The sequence below is a fragment of the Nerophis ophidion genome, linkage group LG23, assembly GCF_033978795.1.
Source record: "Nerophis ophidion isolate RoL-2023_Sa linkage group LG23, RoL_Noph_v1.0, whole genome shotgun sequence".
Taxonomy (NCBI): Eukaryota; Metazoa; Chordata; class Actinopteri; order Syngnathiformes; family Syngnathidae; genus Nerophis; species Nerophis ophidion.
The window spans coordinates 12,899,403-12,919,011 of NC_084633.1; the positions used below are offsets into that span (position 1 = coordinate 12,899,403).

Below are 19,609 nucleotides of genomic sequence, written 5' to 3' on the forward strand. Positions count from 1 at the left end.
CGTCACGTAGTGTCATTGCTAGTTTACGAAAATACGAGCATGTTCGGCAGTGCACAATCACGGAGTACTTAAAAGCAGACACAGTGTGAAGAAAGAAAAGGGAGAACGGACGCATTTTGGCTTAAAAACTGATGATAAAAGTGAAGTTATAACACTGAAACACCCTCAGGAAGAGGTGCTTTAAGACATGGCTAGCTAGTTAGCGGCTAAAGTCCAGCCGCAGCCTGCAGTGTTTTTTAAATCACTAATCCTTGTCTCCATGGCGACAAATAAAGTAAGTTTCTTACAAGTATCATCCCTGCAGGACGAGGAATAGCTAAACGTGCTTCAATACACACCGTAGCTCACCGGCGTCAAAATGTAAACAAACACCATTGGTGGATCTACACCTAACATCCACTGTAATGATACCAAGTACAAGAGCGTATCGAGTCGATACTATTATGATTACGTCCAATTTTTTTGGCATCACAACATTGTTCGTTTTTTTAAAATGTATATCATGTTTATAAACTCAGGAAATATGAGGACTTTGAATATGACCAATGTATGATCCTGTAACGACTTGGTATCGGATTGATACCCGAATTTGTGGAATCATCCAAAGTTAATGTAAATAATCCAAACAACAGAAGAATAGGTGAATAATACATTTTAACAGAAGTGTAGATAGAACATGTTAAAAGAGAAAGTGAGCAGATATTAACAGTAAATGAACAAGTCGATTAATAATTCATTTTCTACGACTTTCTACTACTGAAATGAGATTTTCTTATTCAAACGGGGATAGCAGGTCCATTCTATGTGTCATACTTGATCATTTCGTGATATCGCCATATTTTTGCTGAAAGGATTTAGTAGAGAAAATCGACGAAAAAGTTCGCAACTTTTGGTCGCTAATAAAAAAGCCTTGCCTTTACCGGAAGTAGCAGACAATGTGCGCGTGACGTCACGGGTTGTAGGGCTCCTCACATTCTCATATTGTTTACAATCATGGCCACCAGCAGCGCGAGCGATTCTGACCAAGAAAGCGACGATTTCCCCATTAATTTGAGCGAGGATGAAAGATTCGTGGATGAGGTTAGTGAGAGTGAAGGACTAGAAGAAAAAAAAAAGACAAGGCAGTGGGAGCGATTCATATGTTATTAAACACATTTACTAGGATAATTCTGGAAAATCCCTTATCTTATTATTGTGTTGCTGGTGTTTTAGTGAGATTATAAAGTCATACCTGAAAGGGAAGCCATGGAGGAGCTAAGAAAGTCACAGCTGCCTCTTTGACAGCTGCTCCGCTCATGTTTACGGTAAGAGCCGACTTATTACCTCAATTTTCTCACAGAAACCTGCCAGTTGACATGAGGTAGTAAAAAACATGTTCGCTTGACCGCTCTGTTCCATATTAAAGCTTCACAAAGAAACACCGGCTGTGTTTGTGTTGCTAAAGGCAGCTGCAATCCACCGCTTTCCACCAACAGCATTCTTCTTTGACGTCTCCATTATTAACTGAACAAATTGCAAAAGATTCAGCAACACAGATGTCCAAAATACTGGGTAATTATGCGATTAAATCAGACGACTTTTAGCCGTGAGTGGTGCTGGGATAAAATGTCCGCTACAACCGATAACGTCACGCGCACGTGTCATCATACGCGTCATCATTCTGCCACGTTTTCAACAGGACACTTCGCAGGAAATTTAAAATTGCAATTTAGTAAACTAAAAAGGCCGTATTGGCATGTGTTGCAATGTTAAGATTTCATCGTTGATACATAAACTGGGGTTTCAGTAGGCCTTTAATAGTGTCGACAGAATAATAGAATGATAAATGACACAATATGTTACTGCATATGTCAGCAGACTAATTAGGAGTCTTTGTTTGTTTACTTACTGATAAAAGACAATTTGTCTTGTATATTCACTATATTATCTAAGGAAAAACTTGCAATAAAAAACATGTTTAATGTACCCTAGCATTTTTTGTGAAAAAAAAAAGCAATTTTTTTTGTGGTCCCCTTTATTTAGAAAAGTACCAAAATGTATCGAAACATTTTTTTGATAACAACACACACACACACACACACAATCCTTGTGTGCAACAAGATTAGCCGTTTTATAGTCTACTATTATATACTCTAATTAGTTTAAAACAGATGGTTGATGCTTCGGAGGTTATTTAATTAACCTTCCTTACTTTTAGTGCATTCTATGAGAATAATAATAAGCTGTGGAAAAAAAACATCGCATATGAATCAACATCTTTCTTCTCGGTTTTAAAGAAAATCCAATGAGCCAGAAAAGCCATTGAAGTTAATGTTGCTGGAACTTTGCACAGTGCAGTTCTTTGGACTGCATTTACAGTGGGGCCAGAAAGTATTTAGTCAGCCAGCGATTGTGCAAGTTCTCCCACTTAAAATGATGACAGAGGTCTGTCATTTTCATCATAGGTACACTTCAACTGTGAGAGACAGAATGTGAAAAAAAATCCAAGAATTCACATTGTTGGATTTTTAAAGAATTTATTTGTAAATTATGGTGGAAAATAATTATTTGGTCAAGCATTCAAAGCTCTCACTGATGGAAGGAGGTTTTGGCTCAAAATCTCACGATACATGGCCCCATTCATTCTTTCCTTAACACGGATCAATCGTCCTGTCCCCTTAGCAGAAAAACAGCCCCAAAGCATGATGTTTCCACCCCCATGCTTCACGGTAGGTATGGTGTTCTTGGGATGCAACTCAGTATTCTTCTTCCTCCAAACACGACGAGTTGAGTTGTCAATATTCAGTGTTTTATTGTTCATAGTTAATGTTGTAAATCCCCCATCCTTCATTTTCATGTACAGTACAGGCCAAAAGTTTGGACACATCTACTCCTCATTCAATGTGTTTTCTTTATTTTCATGACTATTTACATTGTAGATTTTCACTGAAGGCATCAAAACTATGAATGAACACACTTGGAGTTACAGTGGGGCACAAAAGTATTTAGTCAGCCAGCGATTGTGCAAGTTCTCCCACTTAAAATGATGACAGAGGTCTGTAATTGTCATCATAGGTACACTGTGAGAGACAGAATGTGAGAAAAAAAAATCCAGGAATTTTTAAGAATTTCTTTGTAAATTATGGTGGAAAATAAGTATTTGGTCAACCATTCAAAGCTCTCACTGATGGAAGGAGGTTTTGGCTCAAAATCTCACGATACATGGCCCCATTCATTCTTTCCTTAACACGGATCAATTGTCCTGTCCCCTTAGCAGAAAAACAGCCCCATGCTTCACAGTAGGTGTGGTGTTCATGGGATGCAACTCAGTATTATTTTTCCTCCAAATACGACGAGTTGAGTTTATACCAAAAAGTTCTATTTTGGTTTCATCTGACCACATGACATTCTCCCAATCCTCTGCTGTATCATCCATGTATCCATTTTGGTATAAACTCAACTCGTCGTGTTTGGAGGAAGAAGAATACTGAGTTGCATCCCAAGAACACCACACCTACTGTGAAGCATGGGGGTGGAAACGTCATGCTTTGGGGCTGTTTTTCTGCTAAGGGGACAGGACGATTGATCCGTGTTAAGGAAAGAATGAATGGGGCCATGTATCGTGAGATTTTGAGCCAAAACCTTCCATCAGTGAGAGCTTTGAATGGTTGACCAAATACTTATTTTCCACCATGATTTACAAAGAAATTCTTAAAAATTCCTGGATTTTTTTTTCTCACATTCTGTCTCTCACAGTTGAAGTGTACCTATGATGAAAATTACAGACCTCTGTCATCATTTTAAGTGGGAGAACTTGCACAATCGGTGGCTGACTAACTACTTTTTTGTAAAGAAGAATTCATTTCACTGACAGTTTTGATGTCAACATGTGAGCACAAAGCAAGGCCAGGGGGATCAAAAACAAACAAGGCAATAATTTGCAGCAAAGGTAGACGCCGCTCCTCCATGTCTGCGGAAAATAAAGTCGTTGCCGTGATAAATCTTTTTTTTTTTCGAGCGTATGTTGATGAGATTGGGAAGAAAAGAGAGCTGGGATATTCTTGCGGCCGCTTTTGTTGCACGAGCTCAATAGCGAGAGGCGGCGATGTCGTCGTTATCCTGCTCTTTGTGTCGGCATTGTTCTTCCACTAAAGGTAACAAATAAGCCAAAGGCCGAAAGAGACGCTCCTTGAGTGACGCAGCAGGTGCAAGCGACGGGAAGGGACAAGCAGTAAACATTACATAGAAAAGCTGACAGGGACATCTTGTCTCTCTCACTGACTCATGCTCTCACTTATCAAATGACTATGTGATTTATTCATTTTTTGTACTTCATGTACTCTCCCACTTATACGCAGTCACAAGTCACTTAGTCATGTGACCATAAACTCACTCATTCACTCACTCGGTCACTTGCAATAAAACGCCAAAACCAGTGAAGTTGGCACGTAAATAAAAACAGAATACAATGATTTGCAAATCCTTTTCAACTTATATTCAATTGAATAGACTGCAAAGACAAGATATTTAATGTTCCAACTGTGAAAATTTATTTTTTTGTGCAAATAATTAACTTGGAATTTAATGGCAGCAACACATTGCACAAAAGTTGGCATTTTTACCACTGTGTTACATGGCCTTTCCTTTTAACAACACTCGGTAAACATTTAGGAACTGAGGAGACCGATTTTTGAAGCTTTTCAGGTGGAATTCTTTCCCATTCTTGCTTGATGTACAGCTTAAGTTGTTCAACAGTGTATTTTACACTTCATATTTTGGTCCACGCATTTGCAATGGGGAACAGGTCTGGACTACAGGCAGGCCACTCTAGTACCTGCACTCTTTTACCCTAAAGCCACACTTTTGTAACACGTGGCATGGCATTGTCTTGCTGAAATAAGCAGGGGCGTCCATGATGGCAACATATGTTGCTCCAAAACCTGTATGAATGGTGCCTTCACAGACGTGGAAGTTACCCATGCCTTGGGCACTAAAAAACCCCCATACTCTCACAGATGCTGGCTTTTGAACTTTGCGCCTTAAACAATCCGGATGGTTCTTTTCCTGTTTGTTCCGGAGGACACAACGTCCACAGTTTCCAAAAACAATTTCAAATGTGGACTCGTCAGACCACAAAACACTTTTCCACTTTGCATCAGTCCATCTAGGATGAGCTCGGGCCCAGCGAAGCCGGCGGCGTTTCTGGGTGTTGTTGATAAATGGCTTTGGCTTTGCATAGTAGAGTTTTAAAGGCCTACTGAAATTAGATTTTCTTATTGAAACGGGGATAGCAGGTCCATTCTATGTGTCATACTTGATCATTTCACGATAATGCCATATTTTTGCTGAAAGGATTTAGTATAGAACATCGACGATAAAGTTCACAACTTTTGGTCGCTAATAAAAAAGCCTTGCCTTTACCAGAAGTAGCAGATGATGTGCGCGTGACGTCACGGGTTGTAGGGCTCCTCACATCTGAACATTGTTTAAAATCATGGCCACCAGCAGCAAGAGCTATTCGGACCGAGAAAGCGACAATTTCCCCATTTATTTGAGCGAGGATGAAAGATTTGTGAATTAGGATATTCAGATTGAAGGACTACAATAAAACAAAAAAGGCGATTGCAGGTGTTATTAGACACATTTACGAGGATAATTCTGGAAAATCCCTTATCTGCCTATTGTGTTAGTGTTTTAGTGAGATTAAATAGTACCTAAAGTCAGAGGGGTGTGGCCACAGGTACGTGTGTTGACCCAGTGTCTTTGAGACAAGTTACACTGCTGGAAGCTCTGCTGATGTCACCGATGTCGCTGGTAAGAGCAAACTTATTTCCACAATTTTCTCACCGAAAACTGCTGGTTGACATTTGGTCGGGATCCATGTTCGCTTGACCGCTCTGATCCATAGTAAAGCTTCGCCTTCGGGAATTTTAAACAAGGAAACACCGTGTGTTTGTGTGGCTAAAGCTAAAGCTTCCCACCTCCATCTTTCTACTTTGACTTCTCCATTATTAATTGAACAAATTGCAAAAGATTCACCAACACGGAAGTCCAGAATACTGTGGAATCATGCGATTAAAGCAGATTATTTATAGCTTGGATCGGGCTGGAAAATAATGTCCGCTACAACCGGTGACATCAAACGCACGCGCCATTATACGCGTCATCCTTCCGTGACGTTTTCAACACGACACTTTGCGGGAAATTTAAAATTGTAATTTAGTAAACTAAAAAGGCCGTATAGGCATTTGTTGCAATGTTAATATTTCATCATTGATATATAAACTATCAGACTGTGTGGCCGGTAGTAGTGGGTTTCAGTAGGCCTTTAACTTGCACTTACAGATGTAGCGACCAACTGTAGTTACTGACAGTGGTTTTCTGAAGGGTTCCTGAGCCCAAGTGGTGATATCCTTTACACACGGATGTCCCTTTTTGATGCACGGCCTGAGGGATTGAAGGTCCATAATATCATCACTTAAACGCAGTGATTTCTCCAATTTCTCTGAACCTTTGGATGATATTACAGACCGTAGATGGTAAAATACCTAAATTCCTTGCAAAAGCTTAAACTGTTCGACAATTTTCTCACGCATTTGTTCACAAAGTGGTGACCCTCGCCCCATTCTTGTTTGTGAATGACTGAGCATTTCACGGAAGCTGCTTTTGTACCCAGTCACCATCTGTTCACCAATCACCTGTTCCCATTTAGCCTGTTCCAAATAAGTGTTTGATGAACATTCTCAACTTTCTCAGTCTTTTTTGCCACCTGTGCCAGCTTTTTTGAAACATGTTGCAGGCATCAAATTCCAAATGAGCTAATGTTTGCAAAAAATAACAAAGTTTTCCGGTTTGAACGTAAAATATCTAGTCTTTGCAGACTTATTTAATTGAATATAAGTGCAAAAGGATTTGGCAATCATTATATTCTGTTTTTATTTAGGACGAAATTTACACAACGTGCCAACGTCACTGGTTTTGGAGTTTGTAGATATAATTACATACACCCTCACTCATTCACTTACTCACATACAGTCACTCACTCACTTTGCTCGTATCTTGATAATCACAAATGTACTTACTCGTTTATTAACTCACTAATATGTCACTCACTCATCCACATATTGCCAGAAACTCACTCACACATGACAAATATAGAGTATAGTAATAAATTCACTCATGCACTCATACTTTAGAATACATGAACAGTGTACTCACTCAATCACTTGTAAGACCAAAGACCCTCAACTCACTCGCTCACTTACTCCTTTGCAAACTCACCTTTACAAAGTCAGGAACATTTATTCGTATTAATTAGGGCTGTAAAACGATTAAAATGTTTAATCACAAATAATGGCAGTTTGTTGATAGTTAACTCATAATGAATCGCGAAAATCGCAGTTAGATATAATTTTTCGTGATTAGTACCACATTAGACAGATAATGTTGAAGTTTTTAACACCATGACTGGACAATAATTCTGCTTTAATTAAATATTTTTAAACAGCTCGGTACAAAAAGGACATTTTACCTGCAGTCTTGCCAGATTTTGTATTTTGTAGAATACGGAATTTGTATTCCTGCTGTAAGAGCACTTGCATTCTGAGGAGAGGAGCTGCACTTGTTTACCATGTTTAGATATTAATCCAAAATGTGGATTGCTACGATCATGCTTTGATTGTCAGATATATTTCGTAATGCAATCTGTGATTTGTTTACCTGAATAAACACTTCTGATATTCTGTACTCATTGTGTAAGTTAAAGGCCTACTGAAATGAGATTTTCTTATTCAAACGGGGATAGCAGGTCCATTATATGTGTCATACTTGATCATTTCGCCATATTGCCATATTTTTGCTGAAAGGATTTAGTAGAGAACATCCACGATAAAGTTCGCAACTTTTGGTCGCTAATAAAAAAAGCCTTGCCTTTACCGGAAGTAGCAGACGATGTGCGCGTGATGTCACCGGCGTGAGGACTCCTCACATCCTCACATTGTTTATAATCATAGCCTCCAGCAGCAAGAGCTATTCGGACCGAGAAAGCGACGATTTCCCCATTAATTTGAGCGAGGATGAAAGATTTGTGGATAAGGAAAGTTAGAGTGAAGCACAAAAAAAAGAAAAAGCGACAGCACATTTACTGGGATGATTCTGGAAGATCCCTTATCTGCTTATTGTTTTAACAGTGTTTTAGTGAGATTGTAAAGTCATACCTCAAAGTCGGATGGCTGCGGTGAACGCCAGTGTCTTTGATGAAAGCCATGGAGGAGCCAAGTTCACAGCTGCCACATCCTCACATTATTTATAATGTGAGCCTCCAGCAGCAAGAGCTATTCGGACCGAGAAAAGCGACAATTTCCCCATTAATTTGAGCGAGGATGAACGATTTGTGGATGAAGAAATTTAAAAGTGACGGACTAGAAAGAAAGAAAGAAAAAAAAGGCGATTGCATTGGGAGCAATTCAGATGTTTTTAGACACATTTACTAGGATCATTCTGGGAAATCCCTTATCTTTCTATTGTGTTGCTAGTGTTTTAGTGAGTTAAATAGTACCTGATAGTCGGAGGGGTGTGTCCAGGGGTGTTGACGCCAGTCTCTGAGGGAATTACTCACGAAGCTGCAGCACGACAGAAGCTCCGCTGATCTCCGACTTATTTCCACAATTTTCTCACTGAAAACTGCCGGTCGACATGTTTGCTTGACCGCTCTGATCCATAGTAAAGCTTCACCTCCGGGAATTCTAAACAAGGTTTGGCTAAAGGCGAAAGCTTCCCACCTCCAGCTTTCTACTTTGACTTCTCCATTATTAATTGAACAAATTGCATAAGATTCAGCAACACAGGGTCCAGAATACTGTGTAATTATGCGATGAAAAGAGACAACTTTTTGCCGGAAGTGGTGCTGCGCTAATATGTCCCCTCCAACCAATAACGACACGCGCACACGTCATCATTCCGCGACATTTTCAACAAGAAACTCCGCGGGAAATTTAAAATTGCAATTTAGTAAACTAAACCGGCCGTATTAGCATGTGTTGCAATGTTAATATTTCATCATTGATATATAAACTATCAGACTGTGTGGTCGGTAGTAGTGGGTTTCAGTAGGCCTTTAATATTTCTGCATGCCAATGTTTTAACATTCGCTATTTAATCATACATACTAAACATGATGTAATTGCGGACTATCAATCAGAACATGTTATAAAGCATGGGTGTCAAACTCTGGCCCGCCGTTTAATTTCATTTGGCCCTTGAGGCAATATCAAATTAACATTAGAGCTGGCCCGGCGCTAACACCACATTCACCGCTAATATTCATACTTGCCAACCTTCCCGATTTTCCCGGGAGACTCCCGAAGTTTAGTGCCCTTCCCGAAAATCTCCCTGGGCAACCATTCTCCCGATTTCCACCCGGACAACAATATTGGAAGCGTGCCTTAAAGGCACTGCCTTTAGCGTCCTCTACAACATGTCGTCACGTCCTCTTTTCCTCCATATAAACATCGTGCCGGCCAAGTCACATAATATATGCGGCTTTCACACACACATACTTGGCCAACAGCCATACAGGTCACACTGAGGGTGGCCGTATAAACAACTTTAACACTGTTACAAATATGCGTCACACTGTGAACCCACACCAAACAAGAATGACAAAACACATTTCGGGAGAACACCCACACCGTAACACAACAGAACAAATACCCAGAACCCCTTGCAGCACTAACTCTTCCAGAACGCTACAATATACACCCCCTGCTACCACCAAACCCCGCCCGCCTCATTTTTATTTTATTTTCGAATTTGTTAGCCTGTGGAAAAAGTTAATGTTGATATTTACCTCCGAAGGCTGCAAATAGAAAAGAGGCATTCATTTTTTAAATAAAATTTTATTGAATATACCACTGATGTTTTTTGAAAGTTGATTTTGCACTATTACGTTATATAAGCTCTGCCTGTTCCTTGGGAGGAAGCCCAAGTTCCCGTAGGGAACCCACGCAGTCACGGGGAGAACATGCAAACTCCACAAAGAAAGATCCCGACCCCGGGATTGAGCCAGGATTACTCAGGACCTTCGTATTGTGAGGCAGATGCACTAACCCCTTCCAACCGTGCTGCCCTATTTTAGCCTTGCTTGTTCAATATTCATTGCAAAACTTGTTTGGGTCCCTATTAAAAGGTTAATTTGTTCAACCTTGGCCCGCGAGCTTTGTTCAGTTTTAAATTTTGACCCACTCTGTATTTGAGTTTGACACCCCTGTTATAAAGGAACATACACTTTATTTCATTCTGGCAAAAAAAAAAACTAATCTTTAGGTTGTAATATCCCAGATTACATTACAAAACATATTTGACAAAACATGATCGTAATGTAAGACCGTTTTTTTATTTAGTCGTGGTTGTAAGACCGGATTTGAGCTATTATTGTGCAGTCTGGGATGAGTATGAGAAAAGGTCTCTTGACATGTTTTGAAGTGACTCGACACTTCCTTCTTTTTTCTGCTGAGCTTTTATGTCATCTGACTAAAGCACTTACATGTTTGCAATGGTATTGAATTTGAGAACTCCATAATGTCCCCTTTTCTTTGTGCTTTTCTGCTAGCTGTTTTTGTGCTCTTGGCTCAACAGTAACGGAACACAATGGAATGGTCCAAGGGCCCAAAAGGGGTCAGGGCGCTTGCGAGTTAAGCGCAGATGTGGGTAGTAACGCGCTACATTTACTCCGTTACATCTACTTGAGTAACTTTTGGGATAAATTGTACTTCTAAGAGTAGTTTTTATGCAACATACTTTTACTTTTACTTGAGTATATTTATAGAGAAGAAACGCTACTTTTACTCCGCTCCATTTATCTGCAATCAGGTCGTTACTCGCTACTTTTTTTTTATCGGTCTGTTAATGCACGCTTTGTTTGTTTTGATTTTGTCAGACACACATTCAAAGTAGGAACTACGCATGCCTGCGTTTCACCAATCACATGCAGTCACTGGTGACGTTGGACCAATCAAACAGAGCCAGGTGGTCACGTGACCGTCACACGTAGAACCCGAATGTTGAAAAACTTATTGGGGTGTTACCATGTAGTGGTCAACTGTACTTAATATGTACTGTACTGTGCAATCTACTAATAAAAGTTTCAATCAATCAATCAAAAGTGTAAAGGAAAAAAGACACTTTTTATTTCAACCGTACTTCCCGTCAAAAGCCTAAAGACTGATCGCACAGTTCCTGTCTTCACAATAAAAGCGCCACTCCATCGCGCCTGCGCTAACAAAATAAGAGTCTCCGAAAGCCAGAGCAAACAAGCTAGCAAACTACGGAGTCTGCCGCCAATGTATTTCTTGTAAAGTGTATAAAAACGAATATGGAAGCTGGACAAATAAGATGCCAAAAACCAACCACTTTCATGATGTATTAGACAGGAAGGAGGAACTTTTTTTCTCCTCCATTTGAAAACCGGGACGTTATCAGCACTACTGTCAGGTAATACACCAACTTATATTTTTGTCTTCATTAAAGATAGGAATCTATATGTTAAACATGCATGTATATTCATTAAAATACCTTTAACATGTGAACAACAACGGCAAAATAAATAAATATAAATTATATACTGTATATATAAAGGTATGTATATATGATATGTGTGTGTGTATGTATATGTATATATGAGGTGGATCACCTCCATCCATTTTCTAGCGCTTATTCCCTTTCGGGGTCGCGGGGGGCGCTGGCGCCTATCTCAGCTACAATCGGGCGGAAGGCGGGGTACACCCTGGACAAGTCGCCACCTCATCACAGGGCCAACACAGATGGACAGACAACATTCACACTCACATTCACACACTAGGGCCAATTTAGTGTTGCCAATCAACCTCCTCGACTTGGTCATTTAGTAAGTAATTGATAAACGTTGAAAAACTTATCGGGGTGTTACCATTTAGTGGTCAATTGTACGGAATATGTACTGTATTGCAATTTACTAATACAAGTTTCAATCAATCAATCCAATCAATCAATCAATCAATGCCTACTGAGCCTATGGTGCTGTTAAGTTATTGTGGCTCAATTCGCCTTAATTTTTATTTTATTTTAATGTATTATTATTTAATATATAATATTGTTTTAGTTGCTTAAGAGATATTCCTGGCTGTGAATTTGCTCATTGCTATTTTTATGTTTTTGTGCATTATTTGTTGCCGTAATCATTAAACAAACAGGTTACTCATCAGTTACTCAGTACTTGAGTAGTTTTTTCCCAACATACTTTTTACTTTTACTCAAGCAAATATTTGGGTGACTACTTCTTACTTTTACTTGAGTGATAAATCTCTAAAGTAACAGTACTCTTACTTGAGTACAATTTCTGGCTACTCTACCCACCTCTGGTTAAGCGTGCTTTAAAAAAAATTGCGCCGTAAACTTATAGTTAACGCTTTAGATTGACAGCCCTAATATTCATTCCTTTACTTTCTCACGCAGCCACTCATTCATCCATTTATTAGGTTTTACTTAGTATAAAAATAAGCCGAAATTTTTTTAATGAAAGAAACTGTAGGTCTAAATGTGTCCACTAGGTGTCGCAACAGCAATTCTTTGTACCTTTGTAGAAGATGCTTCATATTAAAAAAAATATAAACCATTCACATTTGAACTTTACAGTACAGATAAGAACGCAGTTTTGTTGCATTAGCTTGTTGTAGTGCAGGATAAAAGAGCAATAAGGTGCAAATATAAATAGATAACTGTAAATCAGAGATGTCCGATAATGGCTTTTTCGCCGATATCCGATATTGTCCAACTCTTAATTACAGATACCGATATACAGACGTGGAATCAACACATTATTATGCCTAATTTTGTTGTGATGCCCCGCTGGATCCATTAAACAATGTAACAAGGTTTTCCAAAAATAAATCAACTCTAATTATGGAAAAAAAATGCCAACATGGCACTGCCATATTTATTATTGAAGTCACAAAGTGCATTTTTTTTTTTTTTTAACATGCCTCAAAAGCAGCAGCTTGGAATTTGGGACATGCTCTCCCTGAGAGAGCATGAGGAGGTTGAGGTGGGCGGGGTTAAAGTGGGGAGTTGTGGGTGGAGGGATATGTGGTAGAATCCCGGAAGAGTTAGTGCTGCAAGGGGGGCTAGGTATTTGTTCTGTTGTGTTTATGTTGTGTTACGGTGCGGATGTTCTCCCGAAATTTGTTTGTCATTCTTGTTTGGTGTGGGTATTTGTTCTGTTGTGTTTATGTGGTGTTACGGTGCGGATGTTCTCCGGAAATGTGTTTGTCATTCTTGTTTGGTGTGGGTTCACAGTGTGGCGCATATTTGTAACAGTGTTAAAGTTGTTTATACGGCCACCCTCAGTGTGACCTGTATGGCTGTTGACCAAGTATGCATTGCATTCACTTGGGTGTGTCAAAAGCCATAGATTCTATGTGATAGGCCTGCACACAAAGGCAGTGCCTTTAAGGTTTGTTGGCGCTCTGTACTTCCCCCTACGTCCGTGTACACAGCAGTGACTTAAAGTCATAAATTATACTTTTTGAAACAGATACCGATAATTTTGAAACAGATACCGATAATTTCCGACATTACATTTTAAAGCATTTATCGGCCGATAATATCGTCACTCCGATATTATCGGACATCTCTACTGTAAATATATTGCACTTTTACAGCGAGTTGATCCGTTTTGGGGGGGGGGGTATTGAGGGGATTATGATCCCACTGAATGTGAATTCTCCCTGCCCACTGGGTGTGAGTTTTCCTTGCCCTTTTGTGGGTTCTTCCGAGGATGTTGTAGTCGTAATGATTTGTGCAGTCCTTTGAGACATTTGTGATTTGGGGCTATATAAATAAACATTGATTGATTGATTGATTGATGATTATGATGCGTTCAAGAGTCTTATAGCCTGAGGGAAGAAGCTGTTACAGAACCTGGAGGTTCTGATACGGAGGCTGCGGAACCTCTTTCTAGAGTCCAGCAGTGAACATAGTCCTTGTTGGGGGTTAGTAAATCAGTTGAGGAAAATGAGAAATTTACATAAATAACATCCTGAAATTTGATTTTGATATAATTTTTTTATCTTGATAGTCTGAAAATTAACACCGGTGACTTAACTGATGAACATTATCATATAATTTATTCAGAAAGTATTAATAACGACAAATGTTGATAGAATACTATTAAAGGGGAACATTATCGCAATTTCAGAAGGGTTAAAACCAATAAAAATCAGTTCCCAGTGGCTTATTTTATTTTTCAAATTTGTTTTCAAAATTTTAACCGTCCTGTAATATCCCTAAAAAAAGCTTTAAAGTGCTTGATTTTCGCTATTTGCCTAAGCCACTGTCCATTTCCCTGTGACGTCACATAGCAATTCCAATACAAACAATGGCGAATAGCAAAGCAAGATATAGCGACATTAGCTCGGATTCAGACTCGGATTTCAGCGGTTTAAGCGATTCAACAGATTACGCATGTATTGAAACAGATGGTTGGAGTATGGCGGCAGATAGCGAAAACGAAATTGAAGAAGAAACTGAAGCTATTGAGCGAATAGCTATTGACGCTATTCGGCCATCTTTGCGTTAGCAGACCAACCGATCAGGACTTTCGCATTGACACTGGATCAACTTAAATCCGTCGATTGGTAAGTGTTTGTTTCGTATTAAATGTGGGTGGAAGGAAATGCTGGATGTAAATATAGTTTCATATGTACATACAGGTAACCTAAATAGCATGTTAGCTTCGATTAGCTGGCAGTCATGCCACGACCAAATATGTCTGATTAGCACATAAGTCAATAACATCAACAACACTCACGTTTGTGATTTAGTTGAATTTATCGTTGGAAATGCATCTGCTTTGAGTGTTGCAGGATATCCAGACATTTTTGCCAACTCTGTCGTAGCATCGCCAGTAAAAACCAAACGGGGGACTTTTGCATCTCTTGACACTGGAGCAACTTAAATCCGTCGATTGCTAAGTGTTTGTTTGGCATTAAATGTGGATGGAGGGAAAGGCTGGATGTAAATATAGCTTCAAATGAGGCATAATGCTGCAATATGTACACACAGCTATCCTAAGTAGCATGTTAGCATTGATTGGCATGCCGTGCTAATCGATGCACATTCTACGTAAATCAACTTGAATCCGCCCCTGATCATGTTGTTACACCCTCCGACAACACACCGGCGAGGCATGATGTCTCCAAGGTATCGGAAAACAGTCGAAAAAACGGAAAATAACAGAGCTGATTTGACTCGATGCGTGTGATGTGTAGGGGAAAATGGCGTTGAGTACCGATGTGACGTCACGTTTAAACAGAAAGGCGTTTAATTCGCCAAAATTCACCCATTTAGAGTTCGGTAATCGGTTAAAAAAATATATGGTCTTTTTTCTTTCTGCAACATGAAGTTATATATTGACGCTTACATAGGTCTGGTGATAATGTTCCCCTTTAAACGCAACATGTAAGTGCAAAAAAACAAAACAAACCCAGACAACATTATGATTTGTACATTTTCAGAATGTGTTTGTTCTATTTTTAAACAAAAAAAAACAATTGGAAGTTGTCTTTATTTTTAAGTTATTGTGCCGTGATTTTACCAGTCCGGCCCACTTGGGAGTAGATTTTTCTCCATGTGGCTCCCGATCTAAAATGAGTTTGACACCCCTGCTGTATTCGCTCCCCTACTGGCTCACTGACTCACTCTTATACGCTCTCTTACTGACTCACTGGCTGATTCAGACACAAAAGCAGCAGACAGTGTGCTGAGGGTGTCAGGGGGGGGGGGGATTCGATGCCTCAGTGCTGCCAGGAATTAATTAGCGCTGCTCATGAGTTTGACCTGCCGACTAACACCTAAATTCTCTTTCCTTCCTTCCTCTGACTCCTTCCCCAATCCCACCCACGACATCTTCTCCCCATTTTTTTTTTTACTAACTTGTCGTCATCACCATCACAACCCCTCCCCCTGCCCTGACCCTCCCCAGCCAACATCCTGACAGTGGTCATCCTGTCCCAGCTGGTGCTGCGTCGTCAGAAGTCGTCCTACAACTATCTCCTGGCGCTGGCGGCCGCCGACATCCTGGTCCTGCTCCTCATCGTCTTTGTCGACTTCATACTGGAGGACTTCATTTTGGCCACGCCCCTCCCTCCGTCCGTAAACAGCGCGGTGCAGGTGCTGGAGTTCTGCTCCATCCACACCTCCATCTGGATCACCGTGCCGCTCACCGTCGACCGCTACATCGCCGTTTGCCACCCGTTGCGCTACCACACCGTCTCCTACCCGGCCCGCACTCGCAGGGTGATATTTGCCGTCTACGTCGGGTGCCTGCTCTCCGCGGCGCCTTACTACTGGTGGCCGGAGCTCTGGCACGGCTGGCCCGCCTTGGCGAGCGGCGGCGAGAGCGAGAGCGGCAGAACCGCCGCCCAGCACGTGCTGGTATGGGCCCACTGCGCCACCATCTACCTCCTCCCCTGCGCGGTCTTCTTCTCCCTCAACGTTGTCATCGTCCGCAAGCTGCGCCGCCGTCGCAGCTGCTTCCGCATGCGCGGCTACTCCACCGGCAAGACCACCGCCATCCTCCTCGCCATTACTTCCATTTTCGCGGTGCTGTGGGCGCCGCGCACCCTCATGATCCTCTACCACTTCTACTCCTCGCCGCCGACCTCACAGGGCGCCAGTCGCCTCCTTCACGTGCTCACGGACATGGCCAACATGCTGGCCTTGCTCAACACCGGCGTCAACTTCTTCCTCTACTGTTTCATCAGCAAGCGCTTCAGGGGCATGGCGGCCAACGTGCTGCAGGCGCTGGTCCACTGTCGGAAGCAACCGCAGCCGTTTTACGCCAGCCATAACTTCTCCATCACCAGCAGCCCCTGGATCTCGCCCGCCAACTCCCACTGCATCAAGATGTTGGTCTACCAGTACGACAAAAACGGGAAGCCCATCTGTATTTCCTCTTAAGGGCTCGACCACAGCGTTTCAACGTCAGGTTTCGCCAGCCCCGGCAACCATCCTTGCCTGCATGGGACTGTTCGAAGGCCAACCTGCAAGCCGGGGACCGCGGTGGCACTTAGGATAGCTTTGAGCCCAATCACAAAAAAAAGAAAAGATAACCGAACCAGCATCACCATGCAAAAAAAAATAAGAATCAACCCCACTTAGGGTTTCCTGGGTGCCTGCTGTAGTGGTACGGAGAGACAGCCCGACGGAGAGAGTCATAGGTGACATCAATGAAAGTCGACTGCAGCTACTTGGAACGCCTGCTACTCTGTGTGCTCATTTTCAGGAAGGCACTGAACTTGGAAGTCTAAGCGTTCTCCTCTCCCGGCTCGTGATGTAAAACTCTTAATGGCAGTTGTAGGTTTTTACCATGGAGTCTGGTGCTTGCTGTGAGATACGAGTAGTTGGTGTATTCATGCTAGACTGTTAATTGTAGCGTCCAGCGACAACGTTACAGACTGGTGGCTATGAGCTAGTAATCGTTTTTCTAGTATTAGGAAGAGGAAATTTCTGCCGTCCGTAGATAGTCCTCTATGAACTAATAATGGCTCTAGATGACTTACTGTTAACCATTACCCGGGTGAATATTATACATGTAATTGGATGTCTCTTTAACCCTTTATACGCCAGAGGAGTGACGGCAAAAGGCTTGTTTCCCGCAAGTAAGATGAGTCTACGGATGTTTTTGGTCATCCAGGTCATTGTATTCTCATGTAAGACCTTCCGTTTTATACTAAGGCCGGCAAACCACCACTCCGGCGGCTCCGACCGGAAGAGAATATTTTAGGAAATGTGCATTTATTGAAAGAGTTCTATAATGTCCGTAAGCCAGTAAACATGTAATTGGATGTCTCTTTAACCCTTTATACGCCAGAGGAATGACAGCAAAAGGCTTGTTTCCCGCAAGTAAGACGAGTCTATGGATGTTCTTGGTCATCCAGGTCATTGTATTCTCATGTAAGACCCTTACTTACATAAGACATACTTTTCCGTTTTATACCAAGGCCGGGAGATCACCACTCCGGCGGCTCCGACCGGAGGAGAATATTTTAAGAAATGTGCATTTTTTGAAAGAGTTCTATAATGTCCGTAAGCCAGTAAACATGCAATTGGATTTCTCTTTAACCCTTTATACGCCAGAGGAGTGACGGCAAAAGGCTTGTTTCCCGCAAGTAAGACGAGTCTACGGATGTTCTTGGTCATCCAAATCATTGTATTCTCATGTTAGACCCTTATATAAGACGTACTTTTCCGTTTTATACTATGGCCGGGAAACCACCACTCCGGCGGCTCCGACCGGAGGAGAATATTTTAAGAAATGTGCATTTTTTGAAAGAGTTCTATAATGTCCGTAAGCCAGTAAACATGCAATTGGATGTATCTTTAACCCTTTATACGCCAGAGGAGTGACGGCAAAAGGCTTGTTTCCCGCAAGTAGGACGAGTCTACGGATGTTCTTGGTCATCCAGGTCATTGTATTCTCATGTTAGACCCTTATATAAGACGTACTTTTCCGTTTTATACTACGGCCGGCAAACCACCACTGCGACGGCTCCGACCGAAAGAGAATATTTTAAGAAATGTGCATTTATTGAAAGAGTTCTATAATGTCCGTAAGCCAGTAAACATGTAATTGGATGTCTCTTTAACCCTTTATACGCCAGAGGAGTGACGGCAAAAGGCTTGTTTCCCGCAAGTAAGACGAGTCTATGGATGTTCTTGGTCATCCAGGTCATCGTATTCTCATGTTAGACCCAAGGCCGGCACACCACCACTGCGGCGGCTCCGACCGGAAGATAATATTTTAAGAAATGTGCATTTTTTAAAAGAGTTCTATAATGTCCGTAAGCCTGTAAATGTGTCATAAATGGATACATGCTTGACAGTAGGCGTGGTGTTCCTGGGATTAAAGGCCTCACCTTTTCTCCTCCAACACCTCCACACAGAGAAGTTAGACCCTTATATAAGACCTACTTTTCCGTTCAAGCCCACTACGGCGGCTTTGATCGGCAGAGAATATTTTAAGAAATGTGCATTTTTTGGAAAGAGTTCTATAATGTCCGTAAGCCAGTAAATGTGTCATAAATGGACACATGCTTGACGGTAGGGATGGTGTTCCTGGGATTAAAAGCCTCACCTTTTCTCCTCCAACACCTCCACCCAAAGAAATAAGCCAACCCGGGGGAATATAACACATGCAATTGGATTTCTCTTTAACCCTTTATTCGCCAGAGGAGTGAGGTGTGATGTTAAAAGACTTGTTTCCAGCAAGTAAGACGTGGCTATGGATGTTCTTGGTCATCCAGGTCAGTGTATTCTCATGTAAGACCCTTATATAAGACACACTTTTCCGTTTTATATTGAGGCCGGCAAACCACCGCTCCAGCGGCTCCCATCGGAAGAGAATATTTTAAAAACCTCTAAAGGCCTTAGTGGCCACATGCGTGGACAGCACCTTTTAGTCAGAATTGTGTACACTACTGAATTGGAGTCTTATGCCGACATATGGACACTTATACTGGTATACCAATGGAAATAGAAAAAAAAAAGTGTAACAAAAAAAAAATGAGCATGTCACCACACATGAAGTACACGTGTG

General features: G+C 41.4%; 1 protein-coding gene across 3 annotated transcripts in view; it reads left to right on the top strand.

Moving 5' to 3' along the window:
* gpr139 (G protein-coupled receptor 139) overlaps nucleotides 1-19,609 on the top strand; it is a 171,229-nt gene that overhangs the window by 142,101 nt on the left and 9,519 nt on the right. The window contains exon 4 of one of the 3 annotated variants that reach the window (XR_009803880.1): nucleotides 15,995-16,053. The exons of 1 other annotated variant lie outside the window; for it this stretch is intronic. Coding sequence is in view for 1 of the 2 variants with exons in the window: in XM_061884897.1 (XP_061740881.1) it covers nucleotides 15,995-16,971 (977 nt within the window). In the remaining variant the exon portion in view is untranslated. Of the gene's footprint in view, nucleotides 1-15,994; nucleotides 19,374-19,609 lie in introns of those variants that run through there. One more of the 3 variants, XM_061884897.1, reaches the window with a different exon arrangement.